This window comes from Populus trichocarpa, chromosome 6 (assembly GCF_000002775.5).
Source record: "Populus trichocarpa isolate Nisqually-1 chromosome 6, P.trichocarpa_v4.1, whole genome shotgun sequence".
NCBI classification, from domain to species: Eukaryota; Viridiplantae; Streptophyta; class Magnoliopsida; order Malpighiales; family Salicaceae; genus Populus; species Populus trichocarpa.
The window spans coordinates 14,831,004-14,856,939 of NC_037290.2; the positions used below are offsets into that span (position 1 = coordinate 14,831,004).

At 29.1% G+C, this 25,936-nt stretch overlaps 2 protein-coding genes across 3 annotated transcripts; one reads left to right on the forward strand and one right to left on the reverse strand.

Moving 5' to 3' along the window:
- Positions 1 to 10,216: 10,216 nt before the first annotated feature.
- Positions 10,217 to 15,512, forward strand: LOC18100400 (probable sulfate transporter 3.5). 2 transcript variants are annotated; one of them, XM_024603475.2, is made up of 12 exons: positions 10,217 to 10,552; positions 10,671 to 10,878; positions 10,955 to 11,126; positions 11,346 to 11,411; positions 12,554 to 12,667; positions 12,775 to 12,891; positions 12,978 to 13,104; positions 13,214 to 13,416; positions 13,579 to 13,769; positions 13,886 to 13,956; positions 14,064 to 14,140; positions 15,128 to 15,512. In XM_024603475.2, the coding sequence occupies exons 1-12, from the start codon at positions 10,234 to 10,236 to the stop codon at positions 15,305 to 15,307; spliced, it is 1,845 nt and encodes a 614-aa protein (XP_024459243.2). In that variant the 5' UTR covers positions 10,217 to 10,233; the 3' UTR covers positions 15,308 to 15,512. The 2 variants fall into 2 exon arrangements, with proteins under 2 accessions (XP_024459243.2, XP_024459242.2); XM_024603474.2 differs by having other exon boundaries at positions 10,218 to 10,552; positions 13,214 to 13,500.
- Positions 15,513 to 23,133: 7,621 nt separating this feature from the next.
- On the reverse strand, positions 23,134 to 24,139 carry LOC18100399 (transcription repressor OFP8). Its single transcript, XM_006381640.3, has one exon. The coding sequence runs from the start codon at positions 24,079 to 24,081 to the stop codon at positions 23,227 to 23,229; it is 855 nt and encodes a 284-aa protein (XP_006381702.1). The 5' UTR covers positions 24,082 to 24,139; the 3' UTR covers positions 23,134 to 23,226.
- Between the last annotated feature and the right edge of the window lie 1,797 nt (positions 24,140 to 25,936).

Here is a 25,936-nt window from a genome sequence, read left to right on the forward strand (position 1 = left end):
TGTAAATCTTTAATGATCCTGAAATTTGTGGGACTCTAACTAATAATTTTTAAAGAGTAAACTTAAGACCTAACTAAATGAATTATACCCTTCAAGACTGGTCTAGAGGATCTTGCTCTGGTACCAAGAAAACAAAACAATAGAAGAATTTGGAGAATTTAATGGCTTTTGAATACCATTCATCCCTTTATGTATTGATATTCATGTATAGATTAACAAAACTAGGTGTGTTAAAGACTATATATATATATATATATATATATATATTCAGCAAATATAATTCAAATTCAAGATAAATTAATTATAAATTATACAATACAAATATAATGTCAAACAAATATATTTTTAAAATTTAAAATATTTTTAAATAGTCAAAATGAAATAGATCTTTAACTTAAAATAATTCAACTTATACAAAATATCAAAATATTATGAAATTAAAATGTTTTAACATAAATATTTTAAATATAAAGTTAGGTCAATGTTATCAAGGCTAATGAGATCTAAAACATCCCTTGTTTTGCTCAAATTCCTACAAAGTATAAACTTGAAAAAAAAACAACATGAATATAAACCATATATATTAGTGATAAATCTAATTTTAAAAAATTAGTATCATTGTTAATGAAAATAGTAATTATAATTTTCAATATTATTATTAATATCATTGTTATTGAAAATAATAATGAAAAAAAGCTTTTTATACTTGAGTGGTTTAATTAATTAAATTAAACCAAGTTCAATTTGATTCAATAGCTTTTCAAGACCGGAATGGAACATGTGAAATGAAACCGGAACATTTCGACCGGAATTTAGTCAAAAAATCCAGAACGGACTGAGATTTGAAATGAGATGAAAATTGTTCCGTTTCGTTTCGTTTTTTGAATTGGTATGAAATGTTTCAGCCTTTCCGGACGAAATGAAACGGCAACCTTGATATATATATATATATATGAATGCCATCAAATGTTTTTTTTTTCTTTGAAAGGAAACCGATTGATTATTCCTTTTTCAATCTTATTAAAATATCAATCTAAATTTGAGTTTCATCATATGGAAGAATTGTGTTGTTGCCAATACTGGCTTCGCAATTGCAATCATTTTGCTATGAGCCTAAACGAACCAGGAAAAAAACCGAGTGATATTGGTGAGGAAAACCAGCTTGCAATTGTTTGTACTTGGTTTCAAGTCAGAGTCTAAATTGCTATCAAAATCCTACCTCACCCCACTAGCAACTCAATTCTAAGATCAAAGCTCTCGGTTAGTTAATTCCTATTTTATTATCATACGGGACATCTTGGCGAGCGGATAGAATTAATGAGGATGAAATATAAAAAAATCATCATCTAGTTTTTTAGTAACTAGAAAACTCTAATTAGTCTTTCAAAGATTATTGAGCAAGAGTTGGTTTTGCCAAATGAACATGAAAATCATTCTAAGACATCCTATCTAAGGTAAATCACTTTGTTTTTTTTAATTTTTTTTTATGATAAAGGTGTTTATTATGCCTATATGTTAAATGTTTGTCTAAATTGGTATATGTGCACTTTTTATGAAAGATAAAAACTACTAGGACTTAAGTAGTGATTTGGAATCCAAGCTTGGCAATAAAACTTAATCCTCACTTTTAAAATGCTTACGCAGACTCTAGGGATGGTAATGGTTAATAAGGATTCAAGCCTATTTTTTATTATATTCAAAATGGGCTCAAAGGCCACCACACTTTTTTTATGAGTCTTTGTTGGATCACATTGACTTAACACGAGTCCACTCATATTGATAGAGAGTGATGTATCTTGAAACCAAAAAATTCCTAAACAAACATTCGCACACATTGAAAAATTCAAATTCAAGATAAATTAATTATAAATTATGCAATACAAACATAATGTCAAACAAATATAATTTTAAAATTTAAAATATTTCTAAATAGTTAAGATTAAATAGATCTTTAACTTAAAGTAATTCAACTTAAACAAAATATTATGAAATTAAAATGTTTTAACACAAATATTTTAAATATAAAGGTAGGTCAATGTTATCAAGGCTAATGGAAAACAATTGAATAATATTTACAAATAGATAGATTTTTTAAAAATTATTTACATGGTGTATTTTGAAAATAAAGTCATACTGACCATTTATAATATCTTTCAACTTATGAGAATCATGTCTCGTTTAAGCATCACAACCCATTTAAAGATCATAGCATTCCTAGATTGATTTTTAGGTAAATAGCAAAAATAATTTTTTTATTTTTATTTAATATGAAAATAAAGATAGGATCCATTTAAGAATTATATCATCTTTGGGTTGATTTATTGGTAAAAAAATGAAAACAAACTTTTTATTTTTTATATGAAAATAACAAAGTCTCAACTTCTAGAGCACATGACTCGTTTAAGCATTATATTATCTGCATATTGAATATTTGATAAGAAAAGAAAATCAATATATAATTACATAAAAAAGAAAAAAAATCATATTGTTTATTTAGTGAAATAAATGTACAAATTCCACAACAAGAAAACATACACATCCACACATGACATTCTACACTGATGTCAAACAATTACACCTTGGATAATCCTGTTACAACTTGTCCTCTCAACTCCATCGTGAGATATTGATTTTAACCTTGTAACTTCTCAAAAAATAAATATCCAACTGTTATATATCTTCAGGGTTGCCCTATAATAGATCTCAAAACTTCAAATATTTATCATAATATAAAAAAATATTCAAGAAAAGAAAAAATTTGTTCGGGATTCAAAAATGACTTTTGAGAGCTGCTGGAGTCGATAAGAAGATATTGGAACTACGTCTGGACATCGGTGGCAAGTGCGTCTCACATGTTGGCACACTAATGTGTGTTATAGATATGGGCACACATGTCTCACGTGCCGTTCTAAAACCTATAAAAAGAACATAAACAATCTAATTTGAAGGCTCTAATTTATGGTGATTTGGAGGTTGATTGACTAATAAGAAAGAAAAAGGTTGTTCCAACAGGTTGTTTGGCTATGGGTTGTGTGGTTGTTGTTGGGTTGATCGAGAAAATGATGGTTTTTGGTCTATAATGTGGAGGGGCTGTTGTTGTTAAGGTATATGGTGATCCGTTGGTGTTACTAGGAGAGAGGGATTGTTGTGTGGTGGAGAAAGAGTAAGGTTAGAGTTGTTGTGATGAAGAGATTTTAGGTGTTGATTGGTAGCAGTAGGTTTTTAGTTTTGGATAGAGATGAAAGAGATTGATTCAAAGATAAGAGGTTAGTGGTTTGATCGATGATGATGAGGCTATTGTTTGGTAGACTAAGCTTGTAAGAGTGAGAGAAGGTTGTTATGTGGTTGGCTTGTTCGGTGGGAGTAGTGATGTTTGTTTGGAATAAGGAAAAGATATGTTGTTTTGTCATTAGATTCTGACAAGGAAAGGGATAAAAACAGGTGATTGCTAGGTTTAGTTTTGATATGAGAGAGTTTGTTTTCTACTCTCTATTTTTTTTTTAAGCGAGAGTGATTTTTTTTTTAGAAGGAGAAATTTTTTTCTAACCTATTATCTAAGGTGTGTTTAATGTTTCTATCTCTTTTCCCTATGATTCAATTTAAAGTATTGAGGATCCTATCAATTTTGAAAACTAAAACTAAAAATATTGAAATATTTTTATATTCTCTCATTCTTGAAAGAGGACTTTATGTAAACCCTTGAGAAGAAACATGTAAAATTAATGAAAGGACTACAATGATAAGTAAGTACAAGGAATAATCAATTCATGAGGATGATGAAAAATGGAAGAAATTAAAATAAAATGTTTAGGTATGGGCTTTTTAAAAATAATTTACGAAAAAATAGCTAAAAAATAAAAAATACAGAAACATAAATAAAAATTGAAAAAAATGGAAAAACATTGTTGTGACATAAAGTTTAATGAAATTCATTCGAATTCACCTATTTTAAATTTGGTATAACCAGCGTTAGGACCTAGAAAATATTACCCGTGAAAAATAAAAGGTTTAAAGGGACATAATAGAAATTTTTAACATTGTTCCCTGTAAATACATTATATTCCATAAGTACAATATTAACATGTTGCTATTTTTAAACAATTTTCTCTAACACCCATATAAACTGATTTATTGAATATATAATTTATTATAGGTAATATCATCAATTTTTACTATCCTAAAATTAATATCTGACTGAATCTTAAATTTTTCAATTACAATATGAGTAATTTGCCACGTGGTTTAAAACACATGTAAGTAGTACTTAATAATTATTAACTTCTATAATACTTAATTTTATTATATTTTTCTCTTTAACTGTTAATTGTTGTAATCATATGCTAGATATTTATAAAATGGGAGGCAATGCTAGTGGTAGTTTGAATTTACTATGTTTGGATCCTGAAAGATAAGTCAAATATTATAACATGTATTTCATTAATGGATATATCTTTCATATTGAAGATTATGGTCAAAATATAAAGATATGTAACAATAAAGTTTGTGTTCATGAATCAACTTCTAATAAGTTTGAAGTTGATTATTATGGAAAGTTAGAAGAGGTGATTGAATTGCAATATTATAGTAAGCAGAATAGAGTCTTTTTATTCAAATGATATTTGTATGATACCACCGATAGAAAAGTTAGATTAGATCTCTACTATGGTTTGGTCAAAATTAATACAAAGACTAAACTTCGCAACATCGACAATGTTTTTGTTTTTATGAAGTAATGCCAACAAGTTTATTACACATATATTTTTTTTTTAGCAATGATTGTTCTAAAGTTGATTGGTTATCCGTTGTAAAAACCAAACTCAAGAGTCATGTCCAATTTGTTTGGGATGGTAAAGATAAAGTAACTGCAAAAAAAGATATCTTTCGACTTGATGAGTTAGTTGATCCATGTTGAGTTGCTCCGTCTACCAACTTAGAAGAAAATTTAATTTTTCATGTTGCTAAGAATATTTTTGTTGTTGATGATGCTGATGAGTTAAATAATATATTGAGAACCAATGAATATACATAAGTTTGGTCTATATACCAACAAGTAAACATGTTTTCTAATTTTTATTGGAAAAGGAAAATTGAAAACAAATATATTTTCTATTACAGAACACATCCTTAAGTTTAATAGGCAGTACAAAATCTGAAGGAAAAAAAAAAGAGAGAAACTGAAGATTTTGAATTTCGATCATCATTTCTCGTCAAAATATGAGAAGTAATAAGAGATGATTATATTTTTTGATAAATAATAATTAAGAAAGGATGCATTAATATGGAAACTAGAGTCACTGTGTAGAGAAAAGGAGCTGAGTACAAAAAAATAATGGTAAAGACAGACAGGGACCACCAAGATAAGCACCGGGGGCACAGCAAAAATCAATTATTTCATCATGGGAAGGTTTGCTGCTGCAGTTAATGGTTAAGACAGGACCAAGATAACCCCTTCACCAGATCATGAATGTTTCTTCCTTCCTTCCTCTGTGGAATTTGTAAGAAACAATGATTGATGCGGTTGAAATGAAACTGACAAGTTAGTGTGGTGACTAGAGATTGACACAACAAACACTACCCCAAGACTTCCGTTTCAAACTTGGTCAGTAGAGATTGATTGCAGTCCTCACAATATCTCCAAGTTGTCGATCGAAGCAGCTGCCCAGCCCTCTTTGATTTGGGTAACTGAGGGAGGCTTCATTTGGTGCTTCATTTAGACGACAATATATATATCACAGCTATATATATTTTGGATGGATGCTTCATCTCTAAATTGATCTTAACTGATCTTCTTAATTACCTCTCAACTAATGATTGGCGTTTGTCATTCCCAGAAGTAAAATTGATTCATGGTCTAAATTAATAAACCTTAAGATCGATCGATGATCGATGTCCATGGAAGCTCTCAATTACACATGCAAACTCACTGAAGATGTGAACATATCTCTGCGCATCAGATAAGCTCTCCGACAAGGAAGTGTTCAAGTCAAAATATATAGTTTTCGAGCATTAGATATTTATTGAAGAACAAATCTGTCAACTTCGATGAAAACTTTTTACAGCTGATTGGATTTTTGTTCAAAGGTTAAATTAGTATACAATCTGTCTATGGATTTTTGGTAATAAGGTATGAAAATTCTATTCTTATTATGAGGTTTTTGGTTAAAAAAAATGAAGCGACAATTAATGAGAATGAACGACAAGCTTGTAAATAAAAATTAAACATAGTTTCAAGGGTAAGAATAAAAATAAAGAATACGAATAAGACTTTTTTTAAATAAAAATAATTTATTATTTTTATTTATTATATATCAACTACTTTTATAATTATTACTATATTTATTATTGTCGTCATCTTCGTCATTATATTACAGGTGGTAATTATAAATTATTATTATTATTATTGTTCCACCAAAATCATCTCCTATGATGTTATTATTGTTAATAAAATTATTTTTTTAATCATTAATGTTTTTATGTTAATAACCAAATTTTAAAAATTATAAATTTTATTTTGATTCTTATTATTAAAACACCATTCTAATTTTTTTAATTATCATTCTAATTCCTACATTTTGATTTTAAAACTTTCACTTATAATAAGCAAACGAACACCTAAGACTCCTAAGAATACATGCTATTATTATTTTTTATTTTATTGAATAAATAATTATGAAATTCTATTAAAAAATTTATTCTTCTCAAAACAAATTAAGAAACATAACTCAATTTCCATAAAACAAAATTATCTTGGTGGAAACATTTACTAAGCAAATGCGATGTAAATTAGTCAAGTGAGAGTTAAAATTAGAAAGAAAGTAAGCAAGCAAGTTAATTAAGAAATTAGGTATGAATCTTTGGATGTTTGCTCAAACATCACTCCCCAGATAAGTTTATATATTGAGTGTTCTTTGGATGCTTGCCAATGGTTATTGTCTCTTCATTGGATTTAGACATTCTCCGTATGAACTTATCTGGGGAGTGATGTTTGAGCAAACATCCAAAGATTCATGCCTAATTTCTAGCCACACACACACACACACATGAAGGTGGCGATCAAGATATGCAGCTGCTAGTTTTCTTCTCTAAAAGTTACAGCAATAATTTTGCTTATCATATCCTTTAATTCCCTCTTTACTCTTTAGCAGCTTAATTTTGTAATAGAATGTCATGAGTTTGTAGCTGAACTGGGTGTCTACTGGGTAATTAATCTTAATCAATAATCAACAAATACTAGCAAAACCAATGAATTCTCAATGACATATGCATGGGGCGGGCAATTTTATACAATACTCTAAATATTATGGCTAAAATACTATGTGTACATGCACAGTTCACCATCTTACATTTTCCTAAGAGCTCATTTTTTAAAATTTTTTATTTTTTATTTTAATCCTCAAATTTTTTTTGCGTGATTGCATTTTTTTAGAAAAAATTAAATAATAATTGAATTAAATTTATTGATTAAGAATAAAATTAAAAGACAAAGAATCAAAGTAAAAAAATACGCTACAAATGGATGATGATTTTAAAATTATCATAAAAAGTTTATTTTAGTCCTCAAATTTTACAAATTATACCTATTCGGTCCCTCAATAGTTTTTCAATTATATTTTGTTATAAAATTTCATTTTTTTAATCCCTGTTTTAAGATAAGAGAGAGAGATCACCGGATTCCGGTTATAGAAAGGGATAATCAACGTTGAGACTAATTTCGGCTACTAAAATGGTCGATCTTGAGTCAAAGGGTTTCAATGTTTGATGAGAAGAGTTTCATTAAGGTATTTTTTTTCAATTTGAAATTACCTAAAAAACCGAATCTAAACTCAAGAAGATTTTTGGTTTCAAGTTGAATTCAAGTTTTTATGGTTTTGGTTTTTTAAAGGCATCTATGGATTTATCAAGGATTTTAGTCTCTTTTCTAGGTGTTTTTTGGAGGGAAAAAAAAGTTGAAAATTGAATTTTAGATCAAAAAAACATAGACTATGTTTTTGTGGTCATCATAACGCCCGGAATATAGAAAAAACCAGATGACGCATCTTCTGGAAAAAGAATTTCAAAACATATTGAGGCAAATGGTATGTCATCCACCTAATTGTAATTTTTTAAAAAAATAGAGCCTATGAACAGGGCCTTTCTAATTGGGTTAGGTCTAGTGGCGCCTAACCTCTTTCTTTTTCTTCTTCATCTTTTGTTTTTTTTTTACTTTTAAAAAATCATGTCTTTTCTTATATGTATCTTTTTAAATGATTCTATAATTTATATTTAAATTAATACATATTCTCTCTTATTTCTTATTTTTTGTATTAAGCCTCTTTTAAATAATTGTTTTTTAGTTATTTTGTATATGTTTATTTTTTTAAGATATTATTATAATTCATCTATAATTGTTTTTTAATGTTTTGTATAATTGAAATTTATTTAATAAAATTAAAAAAATACTTATTTTAGATAGTATTTCTAATAAGTTCAACCTCACAAGATTTGTTTTTTCATTTGATTTTACCGAATCAATTTTATGTGTGTTTATTTCTACTATCATTTGATTAAATAAAAAATTTATATTAATAAACAAAGTCAATCAACACAATTGGATAAATAGTCCGTATTACGATATTAAATATCTTGATTTGCATCCGCCTCTCGACTTTTCTAGATATGTATTTAGTTATCTCTAGTTTTTTTTCTATTGACATAGATGGTTCTTGATTTTTTTAATTAAATGTGTGAATAATTTTTTTTATTTACACTTAATATTTTTTTATTTAAAATAACATGTTGAAAAAGCTTCCATGTTTAATTTTCTGTTAAAAAATATTCAACATGCGGCAGAACATGGATCAAATAGCTAGTGTGAATTATTAATCAATCACATATTGCTGTGCTTTGAAATAAAAAAAAAAGACATAAGATAGTCCCTATTCCACAAGTACATTAAAAAGAGAGTATCACACTCAAATAAGAAAAACCATGAATGATAATTTGCAGAAAGAGAAATTAAAACTTTAATTCTTTTTAAACGAACAAATTTGAACAAATTACAAATGCTTATTGTTAAATATTTTTACTTGTTTAATAGAAAGCTTGTGCTGTAATCTTTAATTTAAGTTGTATTTTACTCTCTCTTTTTTTTAAGAAGTATGAGACAAAAAAAAATGTGTCTATACATCTCTAATACTGTTTCAGTTCATCTCTTAATTTGTTTAAAAATTTCTAATAGTATAATTTGAATTATGTATTGTTTTGCATCCATATTATTTTTAAATTAAATCCTTTTAAAATTACCAAAAAACTTAAGTTCTTTATAATAAAAAATTATTTGATATATAGTTATAGTATCTCATTCAAAAATCTAAAGCAAATTAAGAATTTAAATTGATTATGTATTAAGAACACGGGATATATTATATATAAATATTTTTAATTTTTTTCGTACATTCTCATATTTATGTTTTGGATATAAAGTTTTAATATAGTTTGAAGGGTAGTTTGAGTGGATATATAGGTGCACATAAAATGATATTGAGATGATAAAAAAAATAGTTTAAATTATGAATATTAATAGTGTTGATAGAACAAAACTTTTGATTTGGGGTTTTATAAAATGAGTTATACCTGTGTTAAAAATATTTTCATGATTATAATATAATTTTTAGATATAAGTAGTTTTATGGCTCGCGTTACGCGGTAAGTTGGATTAAACCAATTAATTTAAAAATAAATTAATAACATCAAATTTAATGAATTGATCAAAATCCATTAAAGCTTTTGGGTTTTAACCAAGGAAGAAAAACAGGTATTATTATAGTGGTTTGCTACTTAAAAAATATATAAATTGGGTAATATATCTTGGTGAAGACGTCGGATATCCACATTTACAACCAAATCTCGAATGCTTAGAAAAACCTGGCAAAAAAGCACAATGAACAGTTGTTTTAGTTTATTTGGATGCACTGTGACAGCGAAGAACATGATCTGCTCTAGTTTATTTGGTAATTTGTTTTACTTTTTGTTAATAGATAACGACGATATCTGAAGAAGTCTCATTATCTTTATCTCAATAAAATATTATTTTTGACTTTAACAACGTTTTGCCCTTGAGGCACACATCAGAAAAACCCTTCTATTTTTATTACGAGCATCTTTATCTATCTATCTATCTATCTATATAAAGGATAAGCACCTAAATTGAGTAACCAGCCGATTTATTTACTTGCTCCATAATATTTTCTTCACATGCCCACACCCAATTCCAGCATGAATCCTACCCAGGTGAATTTCAACTCCCCGAGAAAGTTTAGGACAACATTGAAATCTAAATGTAAAGAGACCTTCTTCCCTGACGACCCATTTAGACAATTCAAGAATGAGAAGCCTCTCGGCAAGGCCAAGAAAACCCTTCAATATTTCGTTCCAATCTTTGAATGGCTGCCTCAATACAATCTTAAGATGTTTAGATTCGACCTTCTTGCTGGTATCACCATTACCAGCCTTGCCATTCCTCAAGGAATCAGCTATGCCAAACTCGCTGAAATTCCTCCAATCATTGGCCTATGTAAGTAATCTCACTGTTCTCTTACGTTTTTGTTTTCGGCCGTCTGCTGGTGTAATTTTTTTTTTTTTTTTGTATCAAAAACGAGGTTTATTGATTTCTTTCATGATTCTGGTTGCAGACTCGAGCTTTGTGCCTGCTTTAGTTTATGCAATTCTCGGGAGTTCGAAACATGTGGCGGTGGGGACAGTAGCTGCGTGCTCATTGCTCATAGCAGATACAATTGGATCCAAAGTATCATCCAAAGATGACCCAACATTGTACCTCCACTTAGTTTTCACGGCCGCTTTCATCACTGGAGTTTTTCAGGCTGCTCTAGGATTTCTAAGGCGAGTTTAAAACAGATAATGCACTCAAATTATTGTATGTATAATTCTTTATTTGAGCCGAGTTGAATACGTGCAGACTGGGGATTCTGGTGGATTTCTTGTCACATTCCACAATCACTGGTTTCATGGGAGGCACAGCGATTATTATCTGCCTACAGCAATTGAAGGGCTTGCTTGGAGTGAGCCATTTCACCACAAAAACAGATGTGGTTTCTGTTTTGCATGCAGTTTTCAAGAATAGGAATGAGGTTTGCACTGCAGAAGACTAACAAATTAAAACGTTCTTAATTCCTTCTTTCTTTCTTGTTGTTCTAAGAGTGGAAAACATTTGGCATAAAAGGGTGATATATATATTTTGGATCATCCAATTTGGTTATAACTATCACTTCATCAATATCCATGAGAAGATTCTATTCCAACTTTACATATATAGGCTAATGGTTTTTTTTCTTTTTGTCCTTTTTCAGTGGAAATGGGAAACCGCGGTTGTCGGCATGGCCTTCCTTGTTTTCCTGCTGTTCACCCGCTATCTGGTGAGTGGTGCACTCTCCATTAATATGACATCAACATATGATGCCATGCATGTATTATCGTTCACAATATGCTTTGCACACATCAAGTCTTGTGTCTGCACTAACAAATTTGATAGCGAGGTCGGCTATTTCGTATTATTATTAAAGTGGTTGCTTTCAATGTAAAAGTACTTTTTGAACACTTGTCAACATCTTACTTTGTTCCCTCTTTTCTCCAGCTTTCAACAATCAAAAGCTAAACTGCTTCTTTTGAGTTTTATTTTTAAAAAAAAAATGAGATTTTTTTCTTCTTTTTTTTTAATCACACAACATCCCTGTTTTTCATCTAAGGTTAAGAAGTTGTAAGCCATGAATCCAAGTATTATTATTATTATTATTATTATTGGATTAAAGAGATTTATTTTCTTTCTTGATTTCTCGGGTTCAAACTAATTCTGGGATCAACATCAAGATTGAACCATCAAAAATCTCTACACATGTATTTTTAATGTTTACATTAATATTTTTAATGTGTTACAGTTCTTATTGGTTGTTTTATATCTAAAAAATATAATAAAAATAAAAATTCAACCAAATATTATTTAACTACTTGAAATACTTACACATGTATTATAATAATCAATGACTAAACATTATTTTTATTTTATAGCACAGCAATAAACCACCCAATACATTACAACAAAGCAGAACAACACCAAGCATACCCTTAATTAATTATAGGATATGCATGAATTTAATTTGGTAGTTTATGAAAGGGAAGATTAAATTAAAATATAAAAGAGAAAATCATTTAAGTAACATGATATATATGTATGTATTATGATATCACTAGTTTGAGAGAAAGTGACTAATAGATATTAAGCACTAATTTTCTACATGAAATGAGAATCAGAAAATTAGACCCATGACATATTGAAACCATCATGAACATGTGAGGAGAGGAAGAGGAAGAGGAAGAGGAAGCTATACAGAAGGAGCTGTGCATATGCGCTCCTATGCACTTTAGTCGATCGATCGTTGTTATTTCCGGGCGTGTGTACTTTATCTCATTATGGTACCTGCGTGCATGAGATTGCGGCTGAGAGTATTCTAATTCTTACTGTGCTAATTCTAATAACATTTTTAAAATGGTTGATTTTCAGAGGCAAAGAAAACCCAAGCTATTTTGGGTCTCAGCTATGGCTCCGATGGTGGTCGTTGTACTCGGCTGCTTGTTAGCCTACTTTACTCGTGACAGTAAATACAGCATCCAAACTGTAAATTGACTTTTTTCTAACTTACACAAACCACGTCTAACTAGTTCTTGTCAAATACATGTACATGCTTACGACTTCCCTCTTATCTGTGTTCCATCACTAATTAGGTTGGGAAACTGCATAAAGGGTTAAATCCGATAAGCATCGAATACTTGAATTTTGACGCTGAGTATCTGCCCTACACTTTGAAAGCTGGAATCATTACTGGCATAATTGCTTTGGCTGTAAGCTCGCTAAATTTCTTTTACTCATTTACCAAAACCGAATATTATTATTAATCGATAGCGAACTAAAACGATACTTATTGCAGGAAGGGATTGCAATTGGAAGAAGCTTTGCCATAATGAATAATGAACAAGTTGATGGAAACAAGGAGATGATAGCTTTTGGTTTCATGAACATTGTTGGGTCTTGCTTTTCATGCTACTTGACCACTGGTATCTATGCATATGCGTGTTCTTCAATTCTTGGTTTGTTTGAGAAATGAAAGTAGAAAAGAAAAACTTAGTAGAGCATTTTTCATATGAGTAGTGCTTTAATTTGCAGGACCATTCTCAAAAACTGCAGTGAATTACAACTCTGGGTGTAAGACAGCAGCGTCGAACTTAGTAATGGCTATTGGCATGATGCTCACTCTCCTATTCTTGGCTCCTCTCTTTAGCTATACCCCTCTCGTTGCTCTATCTGCCATTATCATGTCTGCGATGTTAGGCCTCATCAAATATGAGGAGGCTTATCACTTGTTCAAGGTTGACAAGTTTGATTTCTGCATTTGCTTAGCTGCTTTTTTTGGTGTTGCGTTCATAACCATGGATATGGGCCTCATGATATCAGTAAGGATTTTCAACCCACCTGTATATCTTTATATATCACAGGAAATTAACAGCTAATTTTCCATTCTTCGATTTCAGGTTGCGCTTGCTTTGTTGAGGGCACTTCTATATGTGGCCAGACCTGCTGCTTGTAAGCTTGGAAAATTGCCAGACTCAACCTTGTACCGCGACACCGAACAGTATGCTGAAGCCTCAGGTCCCCCTGGAATTCTTGCTATACAACTTGGTTCTCCTATTTATTATGCAAATGGCAACTATATAAGAGAGAGGTAATCACACTTGACATGCTTTCTTAAGAAGAAGAAGAAGAAGAAGAAACAATCTTCGGTTTATCACACACGTGCGCAGCATTTTAATTAGTAACTAATTAATTTTATGTGAATAGGATTCTCCGGTGGATTCGAAATGACGAGGGTAATGGGAAAGCTGTGAAGCATGTTTTGCTAGATTTGACGGGTAAGGTTAATTAATTTGCGTGCAGCCTCAACCTAGCTAGTGCTACATTCCAAATTTGACGACTCCATGTCAATGCTGATCCAAAATTATAAATACTGCTGCAACAGGAGTTACATCCATTGACACGACAGGCATCGAAACTTTAGCTGAAGTGCTCAGAATCTTAGAAGTCAAACACATCAAGGTAAAATTACATTGAGAGGAAGCTTTTTGCTCTTTCTTGTATTGTTCATGCAGGCCAGACCTTGGTGTATTGTGTGCTGTTGAAAAACTACAATTTAGCCTATGAAGCTTTTACTTTTTGATCCCTAGTTTTTTGGGGTTTCATGTTTTAGTCCTAAGCTTCAATGATTTTATATTTCACTCCTTGAAATTTGAGATGATAAAGAAAATAGTTAGATGAACACATTTAACTACAAAAAAAACCGATATTTATTAATGAGTTTCTCCCGGCAAGAAGAGTATCATTGAGATATTTTTTAAATTTTTATTTCATTGAAAAAAAGAGATTGATGTTTAAAAATAATTTATTTGTTTGATTAATTTTCTTTGGACTAATTTAAGAGTGTTTTAAGGTTAACAATTAGTTTATTAAAATTTTTAGTGTGTTTATTACATGTTTTTAGATAAAAATAGCTTAAAATTGAGTTAACTCTTAGTCCAAAAAATCTCTGACTTGACTTTCCAACAACCACTCATTTTGCTAGAATTTAAATTAGCAAGTAATAAATTATCTGTTTTATTTTTTAAAAAAAAATAGTCTTTCGCCTATAAACATTAAAATAAAAGAAGCTAGGTGCACGGGTCTGAGCTTGTAGGCTCATGTGTATTGGGCCTTTTCTATGTTAAGCCAAGTAGTCAGGACCAATCTTTTAGGCACAAGCATGTGGTTTTTTTTTATAATTTTTTTTTTCATTTTTTTTTAGTTTTTTTTTTAAATGCACTCTAAACAAAATATTCAACATGATTTTTTAATAGAGTTTTATATGATTTTATCATATTAATTATTTTTTTTCATACAAAATATTGAAATATTCTTTTAAAATTACTTTTTAAAACTTGTTTTTAAAATCATGATAAGACATCTTCTTTTTATTTATTTATTTGTTTGTTTATTTGTTTGTTTTTGCTAGAGAATTAAATAAGTATATCCCTTAATTGTTTATGGCAGATGAAAATTGTAAACCCCAGGCTAGATGTTTTGGAGAAAATGATGAAATCAAAATTCGTAGATAAGATCGGGAAGGAATCCATATTTTTGTGCATGGAAGATGCAGTTGAAGCAAGTTATGACTTTTCAGCCACTACAGAAAAGCAAGGGTTCGAAGAACAACGTTCGGGCGTTGCTTAGGGCTGTCAGCCTACCGATCCTGCAATTGGTGGTCGCGGCATCGTAACAAGTGTAACGTCTAGTTAGCCGATAGGTTCTCCTACTACTCTTTTTTTTTTTTTTGGGTGCCTGATGTAATATGTCGAAGAAACATACCTTTCACGTAAAATACGACACCTTGACCTTGCTGTGTCAATAAATAAACATGTGATGCTTGAGATATTAATTTTTTTTCACCAATTTTTATTTATTAAATGACGTAACATTTATTATAATGAAAGAATTCCAAACTATATATGGACATTAGATCTTATAATTATGAAATTGAATATGATTAAACAATAATCAGATAAAGGTCACGTCTCTTGGTGAAGAAATTCAATAAAATAATTAAATATCTCAAAGTGTTATCTTAAATATCATGTCTTCGTGGTGTGAAGACTTTTTATTTTAGGTTAAAATCATATACACTTAAGATTATACCAATTCATTGAGTTAATTTGAGATATTTGAACTTTAACTTTTCAGTATTATAATTTAATCATTAATTTCAATATATATACTAATTTTTAAAAAAATATGGAGTCATTGGAAGATCATTCATCCAGATGATTAACATACGTCAACCAACCAGTATATTTTAAATGTAGAATATAAAAAATAAATGTGATGTACAGTATAGTTATTCTACATCAAAAAATTAAAAAATAATATATGTAGATGTAAGTTATATAGTTATTTCATATCAAAAAGTCAAGAAATATTCTATGTGAATATAGACTTTATATATAACTATCTTACATTGAAAATTTAAAAAACAATCGATGTGGATGTATCTTATAAAAAAAAATTATATGAGCTAAGTACTCATAAATTAATTATATATTTTTTTGGGTTTATTATAAAATAAAATGATCTAAAATCATCCTTATACTATATTAATTTGGTCAGATCAACTTCTTTACATAAAAAAAAAAAAAAAGGTCTAATACCCCTCAGCCATATGAATTTGATCATTTTAGAAGGAATGATGTCAGTTGGACAATTTCTAGCCAATTAGATATTGACATGTGTCATAATTTCATTAAAAATAAGCTAAAAATGGCCAAATTCATACGATGGAGAATTCAATTTTACCCTTTTTAACATGGAGAGGGTTATATGATCAAATTCATATGGTAAAGGGATGTATGATAATTTTAAACCCTTTTCCAAGTACTAATTAAGAAAGTAACATTTAGTTTTGTGACAAATATAACTTCTGCAATATATTAAAAAATATCCTAAACTTGATTTATAATTATTTTATATGAATTAATATAAAAATTATTGAGAATCCTATAAAATAAATAATAAATGTATTAGGAGGATTAATTTTAAAAAAATATAATTTTTTTATGCTACATGGAATTTGTTTAAGATATTATATTATTATATATAATAATATTAAATTAGTTTTTAATATTATTGTTTATTCGATGATGATGATAAGTATAAACATTTAAATTTACCTAGGGTTTATATGTTATCCTAATTTTGTCTAAAATCTTTAATTTATTGATGATGATGATAAGTTTTTAATATTTCATGGTATTGATTAATTTCTTCTTAGGAAATCATTGACAAGTAAAATATATAACCACAAAATAGTTTTCTTTGTGGTGTGTTATGTCTTGAGATAGTGTTTGAGAATATGATAGCAGTTACTTTTCAAAATGTTTTTCACATAAAAATACATAAAAAAAATTTTATTTTTAAAAATCATTTTAAAAAATAATTAATTTTCAAAGATCTTTTATTTTTTGTTCCAGCATACCCCTGTATTTCCGTCATACATACTTCATGGTCTTGATTAATTTCTTTCCTAGGAAATCGTTCACAAGTAAAATATGCAACCACAAAACAACCTTAGTCGTGGTGTGTTATGTCTTGTGGTAGTGTTTGAGAGTGTGATAGTGATTGATTTTAAAAGTGTTTTTCGAGTGGAAATGCATGAAAATAATATTTTTTTATTTTTAAAAAATAATTAATTTTCTTAGATCTTGTATTTTTGTTCCAGTATACAAGTATTTCTACCACACATACTTCATGGTCTTGATTAATTTCTTTCCCAGGAAATCGTTGACAAGTAAAATATGTAACCACAAAACAGGCCTGACTATGATATAATATTTTCTGGTTGTTGTGTGTTATGTCTTGTGGTAGTGTTTGGAAGGGTGATGAGAGTTATTTTTCAAAGTGGCTTTTGCTTGGAAATGCATGAAAATAATGTTTTTTTATTTTTTAAAAAAATTGATTAATTTTCAAGGATCTTTTATTTTTGTTCTAGTATACCCCTACACATGCTTCATGGTCTTGATTAATTGCTTTATTGCTTTCCTAGGAAATCATTGACAAGTAAAATATGTAACCACAAAACAACCTTAGTCGAGGTATGTTATGTCCTAGCCATGGTGGAGTTATGTCTTGCAGTAGTGTTTGAGAGTGTGACAGCTGTTGCTTTTGAAAGTGTATTTTGCTCGAAAATACGTGAAATAATATTTTTTTATTTTTTAAAAATCATTTTAAAAATTTATTATTTTTCATGGAACTTTTATTTTTGTACCAGTATACCCCCACACATACTTCATGGTATTGATTAATTTATTTCCCAAGAAATCATTAACAAGTAAAATATGTAACCACAAAACAGCCCTGTGGTGTGTTATGTCTTGTAGCAGCGGTTAATTTTCAAAATGTTTTTCGCTCGGAAATGCATGAAAATAATTTGTTTTTATTTTTAAAAATTATTTTTTATATCAGCACATCAAAATGATGCAAAAACACCAAAAAAAATAATTTCAAGCAAAACAAAATTTAAAAAATTCTGAAACGCGATTTCAACAACAAAAACAAACAATTAATCTCTGCAAATACAAGCCAAGTATTTTTATTTTTAAAAATTATTTTTTATATCAGCACATCAAAATGATACAAAAACACTAAAAATAATAATTTCAAGCAAAACAAAATTTAAAAAATTATGAAACGTGATTTCAACAACAAAAAACAAACAATCTCTGCAAATACAAGCCAGGTCAAGCCATGCATTTTCAGTCAATACCTTTTATTATCTATTTTTCATCTTTTTTTGCAATTGGAAAAAAGTGATTGAAAGAGTATTGTTAATAATTCTATATGCGTTATAAGAATATATCTCGTGAGTAAAGGCTAGGTTCACAACTACTTATATAACTAGATAAATGGTTCGTGCTATACCACAAGACAAATTAGTTTCTTCATTCATGTGATATCAAAGTTTTAAAATGAGTAAGAAAAATTTAAATTTTGATAAGTTAAAGAGGTCGCACGTGTTATCAAGATAGTGACCTGGAAAGCAAACAAAAACAAAAAACCATGAATCCAACATAAAAGGGTCAAGAAAAAAATCATAAGAATAAGGATCAAATATAAAACATCAAAACATAATAAAAAAATTGAACATGCGGAATTTTTCAACATGTTATTTTACATAAAAAAATCTCAGATGTAAATCAACTTGAAACCCAAAATCTTCTCAAACTCAGATATGTTTTTTTAGACACTTTCAAGGTCAAAAAAATGCATTATTTGTACTCTCCTCATCATATGGAACCATTTGACACCAAAATCGACTGTTTTAGTGGCTATAATCGTCACCAACGACCACTTTCTCTTTCTACACCGGAATCCGACGACTCCCTATTTCTTCCCACTAAACAAAACTGAAAAATAAGGAAAATAAAGTTCAGTACCAAATTTTTTTTTTGAAAATTAAAGGGACCAGTTACCTAATAACTAAAAACTATGAGGGACTAAAATGAGCTTTTATAATAAATTTCATATCCACCACTTATTCTACTTGTTTTTTTCATTTTAGTCCCCTGTCTTTCAATTCAACCTCCCTTCTAAAAAAATATGCAATTGGGTGCTATTTTGGCTAAAAAAGGCTAAATTGCATAGAATAAAAGTTGGAGGATCAAAGTGAAAATAAAAAAAATCGCTCCAATCCACAGTATTATGTAAGGAGGTGAAAAGTGACAAAAAACTGATCTCTTTTAGTATATTGTATAATATTAAGGAACGATAGCATCCTAATATTTAAAATGTTTTTCATTAATATAATTATTTTTCATTACTATATATTCATAATTATAAATATTTCAATTATACAGTGAAGTTATAAATTTAGATTTTGTTTTTATGCGTTTAAAATATAACAAATATATATATATATATATATATATATATATATATATATATATATATTATCTTTTTGTGCCCTGTGTTTGTGGTAATTTGGTCTTCTTGCCTCAATGTTGATCAATTTGCTCCAATCATTTATAAAAGAACTACATTTTAATTTTCACAAAAATAGATTTAATAAACTTCAAATCATCATTCAAAGTCTACTGAATCAGGCAAAAGCTATGATACCAATTGTAACGATTCCAAATCTTTCTACTTATAATCAACATGTCAAATGATGATTTCTCAAAACAAGGGATTGTTTTACTAATATATCATTATCTCCATTATCTCAAGTGTTGACATCAAAACGATTTAATCAATCCAATATTAAACATCAATTCAACTTATCTAGAATTTTCATCTCATTAATAATCTAATGATACTACTTACCATATCATTTCAACCTAATCAATTTAGTATATTAATAAAATGATAAGATAATTTAAACAATATGGAAGAACATATAATAAAACGTATTCACTTTTTAAATTTCAAGTTCTTTTCTAATAAAACATTAAAGTCTATAAGTTCTAATTTACATGCGAAAAGGAAATACTTAAAGTAGTACAATACATTATCTATAACTAATAAATTACATACATATCTTTCCTATTAGCTAGAATAGGAAAGCAATATTAAAAGTGCATTCTTGATGATCTTGTAAAGACTTTAAAGAAGAAATTAACACTAGAACGCATTAATATTTACTATAATTTTATTCAATCATAATTAGTGTCTCTCTTTTTTAGAATTCATTTTCATCTCTATTACATTCTTTTTTGTCCTACTAATTCAACAATGAATTAAATAAAATCTTTCACTAATTTCTTCTTTTCTTTCCATCCATCCATCCTACTTGAATGGTTATATAAATTGACTATTTTATTTCATAGTTAATTTGTTTAGTCATTCATTTCAAGTACTAAAGATATTGTAATCCCTCGTTTGGTTACCCATATACATGACAATTCTCATAACTATCATTTATTTTGGTATTCTCATTTGGAATACAATAGTTTTTGGTAATCCTAACTAGATACTAATTAATTCAACATCTAACTCGAATGCTAGTTATTCCAGCATTTCCATTTAAAAATCATTAATTTCGGTAATTTTAATTAGATACCAATCAATCTGATATCTTATTCAAATACCAATTATTTCAATATTTTTATTTGGAAGCTATTAAATCTGGTAATCTTCAATTTTCTTGTTTAATCCCTTCCTAATCCCTCTTTGATCTTTTTATTTATCTCTATTTGGTATTTTTTTTTAGCAAGAACTCCCCACAAATTTTCTTCAATTTTTCTCTCTTTCTTTGTCCCTCGAGCAACCGGCCAACTTGATTTTTTTAGGAAGCCAAGTATCTATTTATATTTTCCTTGTACTTAGAATTACAATCCTACCCTTGATCTTTAGTTCAACTTTTTTATTTTTGGTTTTACAGAGTATCCCTTCTCTGTTTATTAAAAACAATTTAATGTATCAGGTTTATGTATGCAGGGATGCATCCTTAAAATCGTTTGGAAATAATTTAATCTTGATTGATGTATATGTTGGTCCAAAATATCGAAAGAAAAAGAAAAAGGACTAGCAGCAAACTAGAAATTGAATTTAAGCTTCATCCGAGATCATCATGAAGACTCCAAACTAGATTAGCATATTTAACTTCAGCTCATTAGAGGCTTTGCATATGTCGACATCCTGTAGAGTCGGCTCTAGGAAAGTGGGCCAAGAAAACCCAAGACCACAATTGGATTGTCAATGTCAATTGTATATCTGCTCACCTATATAGGCCAGTCTGTGGTTCTATGAGTCACAACAAAAAAACAAAAAAACATAGCCACTGCCATGATCAGACATTCTTTACTTTGTCATCAGCATTGTTACAAAAGGCTTTCGAACTCATTTACCATTAGAACAGAGTGTACCGAGCTAAGAATCAAATCTGACGTGACATTGTTATCAAATCCACTAAAAGCTACATCACTGCACCCCACTTCTTGCATGGTTTTGGCTCCCATTCTCTCTGTTATATGCCCTATTTTTCTCCGTCCATTATGGCCTCTCTCATATTTTATTTCTTAAGCTATGTACAACCGTTGTTTGAAATGAACGTACGAGTGCTCACAGAAAATTATATGCATCCGACATATCAGTTTTCAGTCTTTTTAGGAATGCCACAGCACTGCTAATTAAGCAGCCTAGCTAGCCCCCATCAGAACAACTTCTCTTCGGTTTTTTGAAAAACAAGGTTTCAGGTTTTGGACGGACACCACGCAAGAACTAAAACTCTGTTCTGTTCGATGTTGGGGTGGTGGGGGGCTGTGTTTGCTTTGTCTTGCCTGTGTTACCATGTAATAATGGAAACAAATGAATCCCATTAATTAATTTGATTCGGTTAATAATACAACAAGAAATAGATGTACCTAACACTTGTCTCTTTTTATGTGTTTAGCTCCCAAAAATTGTCTCTTTTAAGACCAAAAAATTTAAAACTTGGTTCTTTGTCCGCGGGCATCATGCCAACGGCCTATTGCTTCATCATTTCAATGACATATAATAATATGACCTTATTCTTTATTTCTGTCTCTCTTTTTTTAATTTAATAGAAAAAGGATTTAGATGGAATCATCCAGTTTTTGTAGTCCTGTAAATGATTAGAGTACTTGTAGGGTAGAATTTATTTTCTTCTTAAAAGAGAGTGAGGCATTTGGTCTCGTACATATCATGTGGCAGTTCTTGTAAATAAATCTTCTTCTTCTTTTTCGAACTCACCATGGAAGTTCTCCTACGTCCTAGCTAACTGTTCTTTTTTCTTCTTTTTTTTGTTGGTCAGGTGGATTCAACAACGGAGACAAGAAAGAAATCCAATCGTCAACCTCATTTTTTTTGCTATAATTTTATTGCTAGTTGTTTAGGATATAATTCAAACTGATCGATCCGAAATTAACAGGAAATTGTTCCCAGAATTTCTGATAATTAATATACATTGACCAAAAACAATCAACAAAAAAATAAGCTTATATAGGATGCTGAACCGAATAATTAATTGATGAAAAGAGCTTGATGTTCAAGAAATTGTTGCTTAGAAATGCTAATGGAGCATATTTTCTCCATAATAAAACAGCTCTCTCACTCTCTTTTCTTCTGCAGGTGAAACTATAGCATAGGCTTCTCTATTTTCTTTCTATTATTTTGGTGTATTAATTGGAAAAGAAATCCGAAAGTCCGAGACAACTTTTGAATTATTTTAACTCCATTTGCGTTCGTATCAGAAAAGTTGCTATCCCCATCTTTCAAGTCTAAAGCACCTCTCTGAAAGTTAAGGAAACCATATCAAAGACTTGGTTTGTCACCTTTTATATGTCCCCGTGAACTTCTTTTTGACCTAACTGTTTTCTTATTATTATTTTTTTTATTAAGAAAATGACACTTAATGGATGTCAAGTTTTACAGTAAAAAAAGAAAGCAAGAAAGAAAGAAAGAAGCCGTCAAGAAAAGTGAGTGGAGCGGGCATGATCATCGAGAAAATAACAGAGAAAGAAAGAGAGAAATGACAATATATAGACAACATATGGGAATTAATGGAAAACTAATCTATTAATTTAACACAGTTTATCAGAGTTAGAACTCTAAACTACATGTTTTAAAACAAAGATAGAAGAAAATCAACAAGCAGTCCAATTAGAGAACAAAGCCTCCCAAATCTCCATAAAAACCTCAACAATGATCCCGTGATGATGATAAGAGTTCAAAGACAAGTAACACTGCAACAGCTGTTCGAGATCCTTAGCTGCAAATATCTGCTTCTCAACAATCATCTCAACCATTGATTTTCTAAAATCGTTATAAGGATCACTAGAACTCTTCACCACTGCAAAGCTGTCCTTCACATTTCCATCTAATGGCAAACCACCCACTTGAGAACTCTTCACTTTTGCCCTTCTCCTCCGAGAAGTGTACTTTCTGCGGCGAGAAGAAGGGTGCCTGAGAGATCCGGATGAATCTGAAGAAAGACTTCTTGAAGAGAAAAGAGTGTCCGACTCATCATCCTCTCTCTTGTTTTCATCTTCGCTGCTGAACCAGTAATAGCGACCTCCAAAACATGCACTGTCTTGTGAAGATGAGCTCAACAAACTCATCTGGTCTTTTTTGTTAGTGATGTTCTTCTTCTTTTTACTCCTGTTTCTAATTGAGCTACAACGTCCCTTCGTTTTCTCTTGGAAACCCAATTCTTTATAGAATGGATTCATAGGAAAAATGGGGGAAGCAGGAGGATACCGGTGTGATAGGTTTTTCCTGGAGATGATAGAGGGATTGATGGCTTGGTTTGTTGCTTCAGGGCATTTGCGTATGCAAATAGAAGGGAAAGGTCGAGCCTTGGGAGGTAAATGGTCGATCAAGTGGAAGTTTTTATGGTTTTGAGGCACAAACACAGCTTTTTCAGCCACGTCCGATAAGTTTCGGGTCCGACATGAGCCTCGAAACATGCTAGAGATTCGCAACCTGAATCGGTTTTCCATTAGAGAAAGAGAGAAATATTGCAGAAGAAGCAGAGAGAGGGAGAGGGATATAGGTTTATGAAGGGAGTGGTGGTATAAGGATGGTTGAGATATAAATACATGAGAAACCGAAAATGAAAGTTTATTATTATATTAAGGGTTTTAGCGTACTCATAAATGAATCATCATACTTTTCGTCGTTTCTTTCTTGGACATGGAAAAAAATTGATAGAGGAGACGACCTCAAATCAATCATTATTTAATTATTACATTTTTTTTTCATCATCCATGATTAATAAATTATTATATTATACATAAATTACTCCATCAACACTTTATTTTGAATTGGACTTCCTTTGGAACGTTTAAAAGCCATTCTAGGTGCACTTTTTTTTTTATAACTCACCATAAAAAGTATTTTTATGATTGAATTCTAATTTTTTTTCTTGTACATTAATTTTAAGAATTTATCTTTCACATCATAATATATTTAGGAGAATAGATTTTTTTAATAATAATATTTCCTTATGAAATTAAGATAATAAGTGAATCTTTATAATTATTAAATCCACCATTTGAAAGAAAAATAAAAACCTCCTTTAAACACTTAGGTGTTGTTTATTTGCCGAAAAATAAATTTTTTTAGAAAATAATTTTTATAGAAAATAAATTTTTTTAGAAAATAATTTTTATAGAAAATAAATTTCTTAAAAGTATGCTATTTTTTTATTTAATAGTGTTATGAAAAATGAGTTAGAAAATATTATTTAATGTTTGGCTATATTATAAAAAATAAGGTGGAAAATAATTTTTTAATTTTTTTCTCAAATTTATTAGAAACAATAGACTAAATTTGACAGATAAAAAAGTTAAAGAATGATAAAATTGAAAAATAATTTCTAATTTTATAAATTATTTCAAATAAAACAAGTAGTAATCAAAAGAATTGAGACCAAATCTAATAGATAGATAAATTAAAAGAGAATGAAATTGAAAAAAATAATTTGATTTCATAAATTATTTAAAATAAAATAAATAGCAATTAAAAAAATAGAGATCAAACTTGATAGATAAATAATACAAATTAAGAAAAGGATAAGAGAAAAATAAATAACAATAAAAAAAAGAATCAAACTTGGTATGAAAATCAAACTAAATCAAATTCCAAGGATAAAATTAAAGAAAACAAATTTGAAACAAAATATATAGCAATCAATATATTAAAGATAAAATTTGATATAATTAACAAATAATTAGATATATTTTTTTACTTTTTTAAAACTTCTAGAAAGTATTTTTTGTCCAAAATTAAAAAATATTTTTTTTCTTAAAACCAAGTTAAATTTTTTTTTAATTGAAAAGTGTCTATTGACTAACTTTTTTAATAGTAAACGGAAATCATTTGTCATTAAAATTAAAAAAACAGGTACTAATAAAGCAGCGGTCATGAACAACCTAATTAGACCATGTTTTTGCGTTTTAAAAGTATTTTAAAAAAATTAAAAATTAAAATTTTTTTTATTTTAAATTAATTTTTTTTTATGTTTTCAGATCTTTTTAATATGCTGATATCAAAAATAAATTTTTAAAAAATATATATTATTTTAATATATTTTTAAATAAAAACTATTTAAAAAAATAACTATAGCAAGGTAACAAAAAGCATGAAAGCAAACTTACTTATATATATATATATATATATATATATATATATATATATATATATATATATATATATATATATATATATATTGTATAGAGAGAGAGAGAGAGAGAGAGAGAGAGAGTAGGTAGGGGACAAAAAAAAATAAGAGAGCACTTTTGCAGGAATCTTTTGGTATTTGAAATTCAAATAGCAGAGAATTAGGCAAGATGA

What these genes read in the sequence shown, in the direction of transcription:
- LOC18100400 (XM_024603474.2), top strand. Translation starts at nt 10,234, where the DNA reads ATGCCCACACCCAATTCCAGCATGAATCCTACCCAGGTGAATTTCAAC. An exon ending in TCCTCCAATCATTGGCCTAT is followed by an intron (nt 10,553 to 10,670) that starts GTAAGTAATCTC and finishes TTCTGGTTGCAG; the next exon opens with ACTCGAGCTTTGTGCCTGCT. An exon ending in TGTTTTGCTAGATTTGACGG is followed by an intron (nt 13,957 to 14,063) that starts GTAAGGTTAATT and finishes CTGCTGCAACAG; the next exon opens with GAGTTACATCCATTGACACG.
- LOC18100399 (XM_006381640.3), bottom strand. Translation starts at nt 24,081, where the DNA reads ATGGAAAACCGATTCAGGTTGCGAATCTCTAGCATGTTTCGAGGCTCA.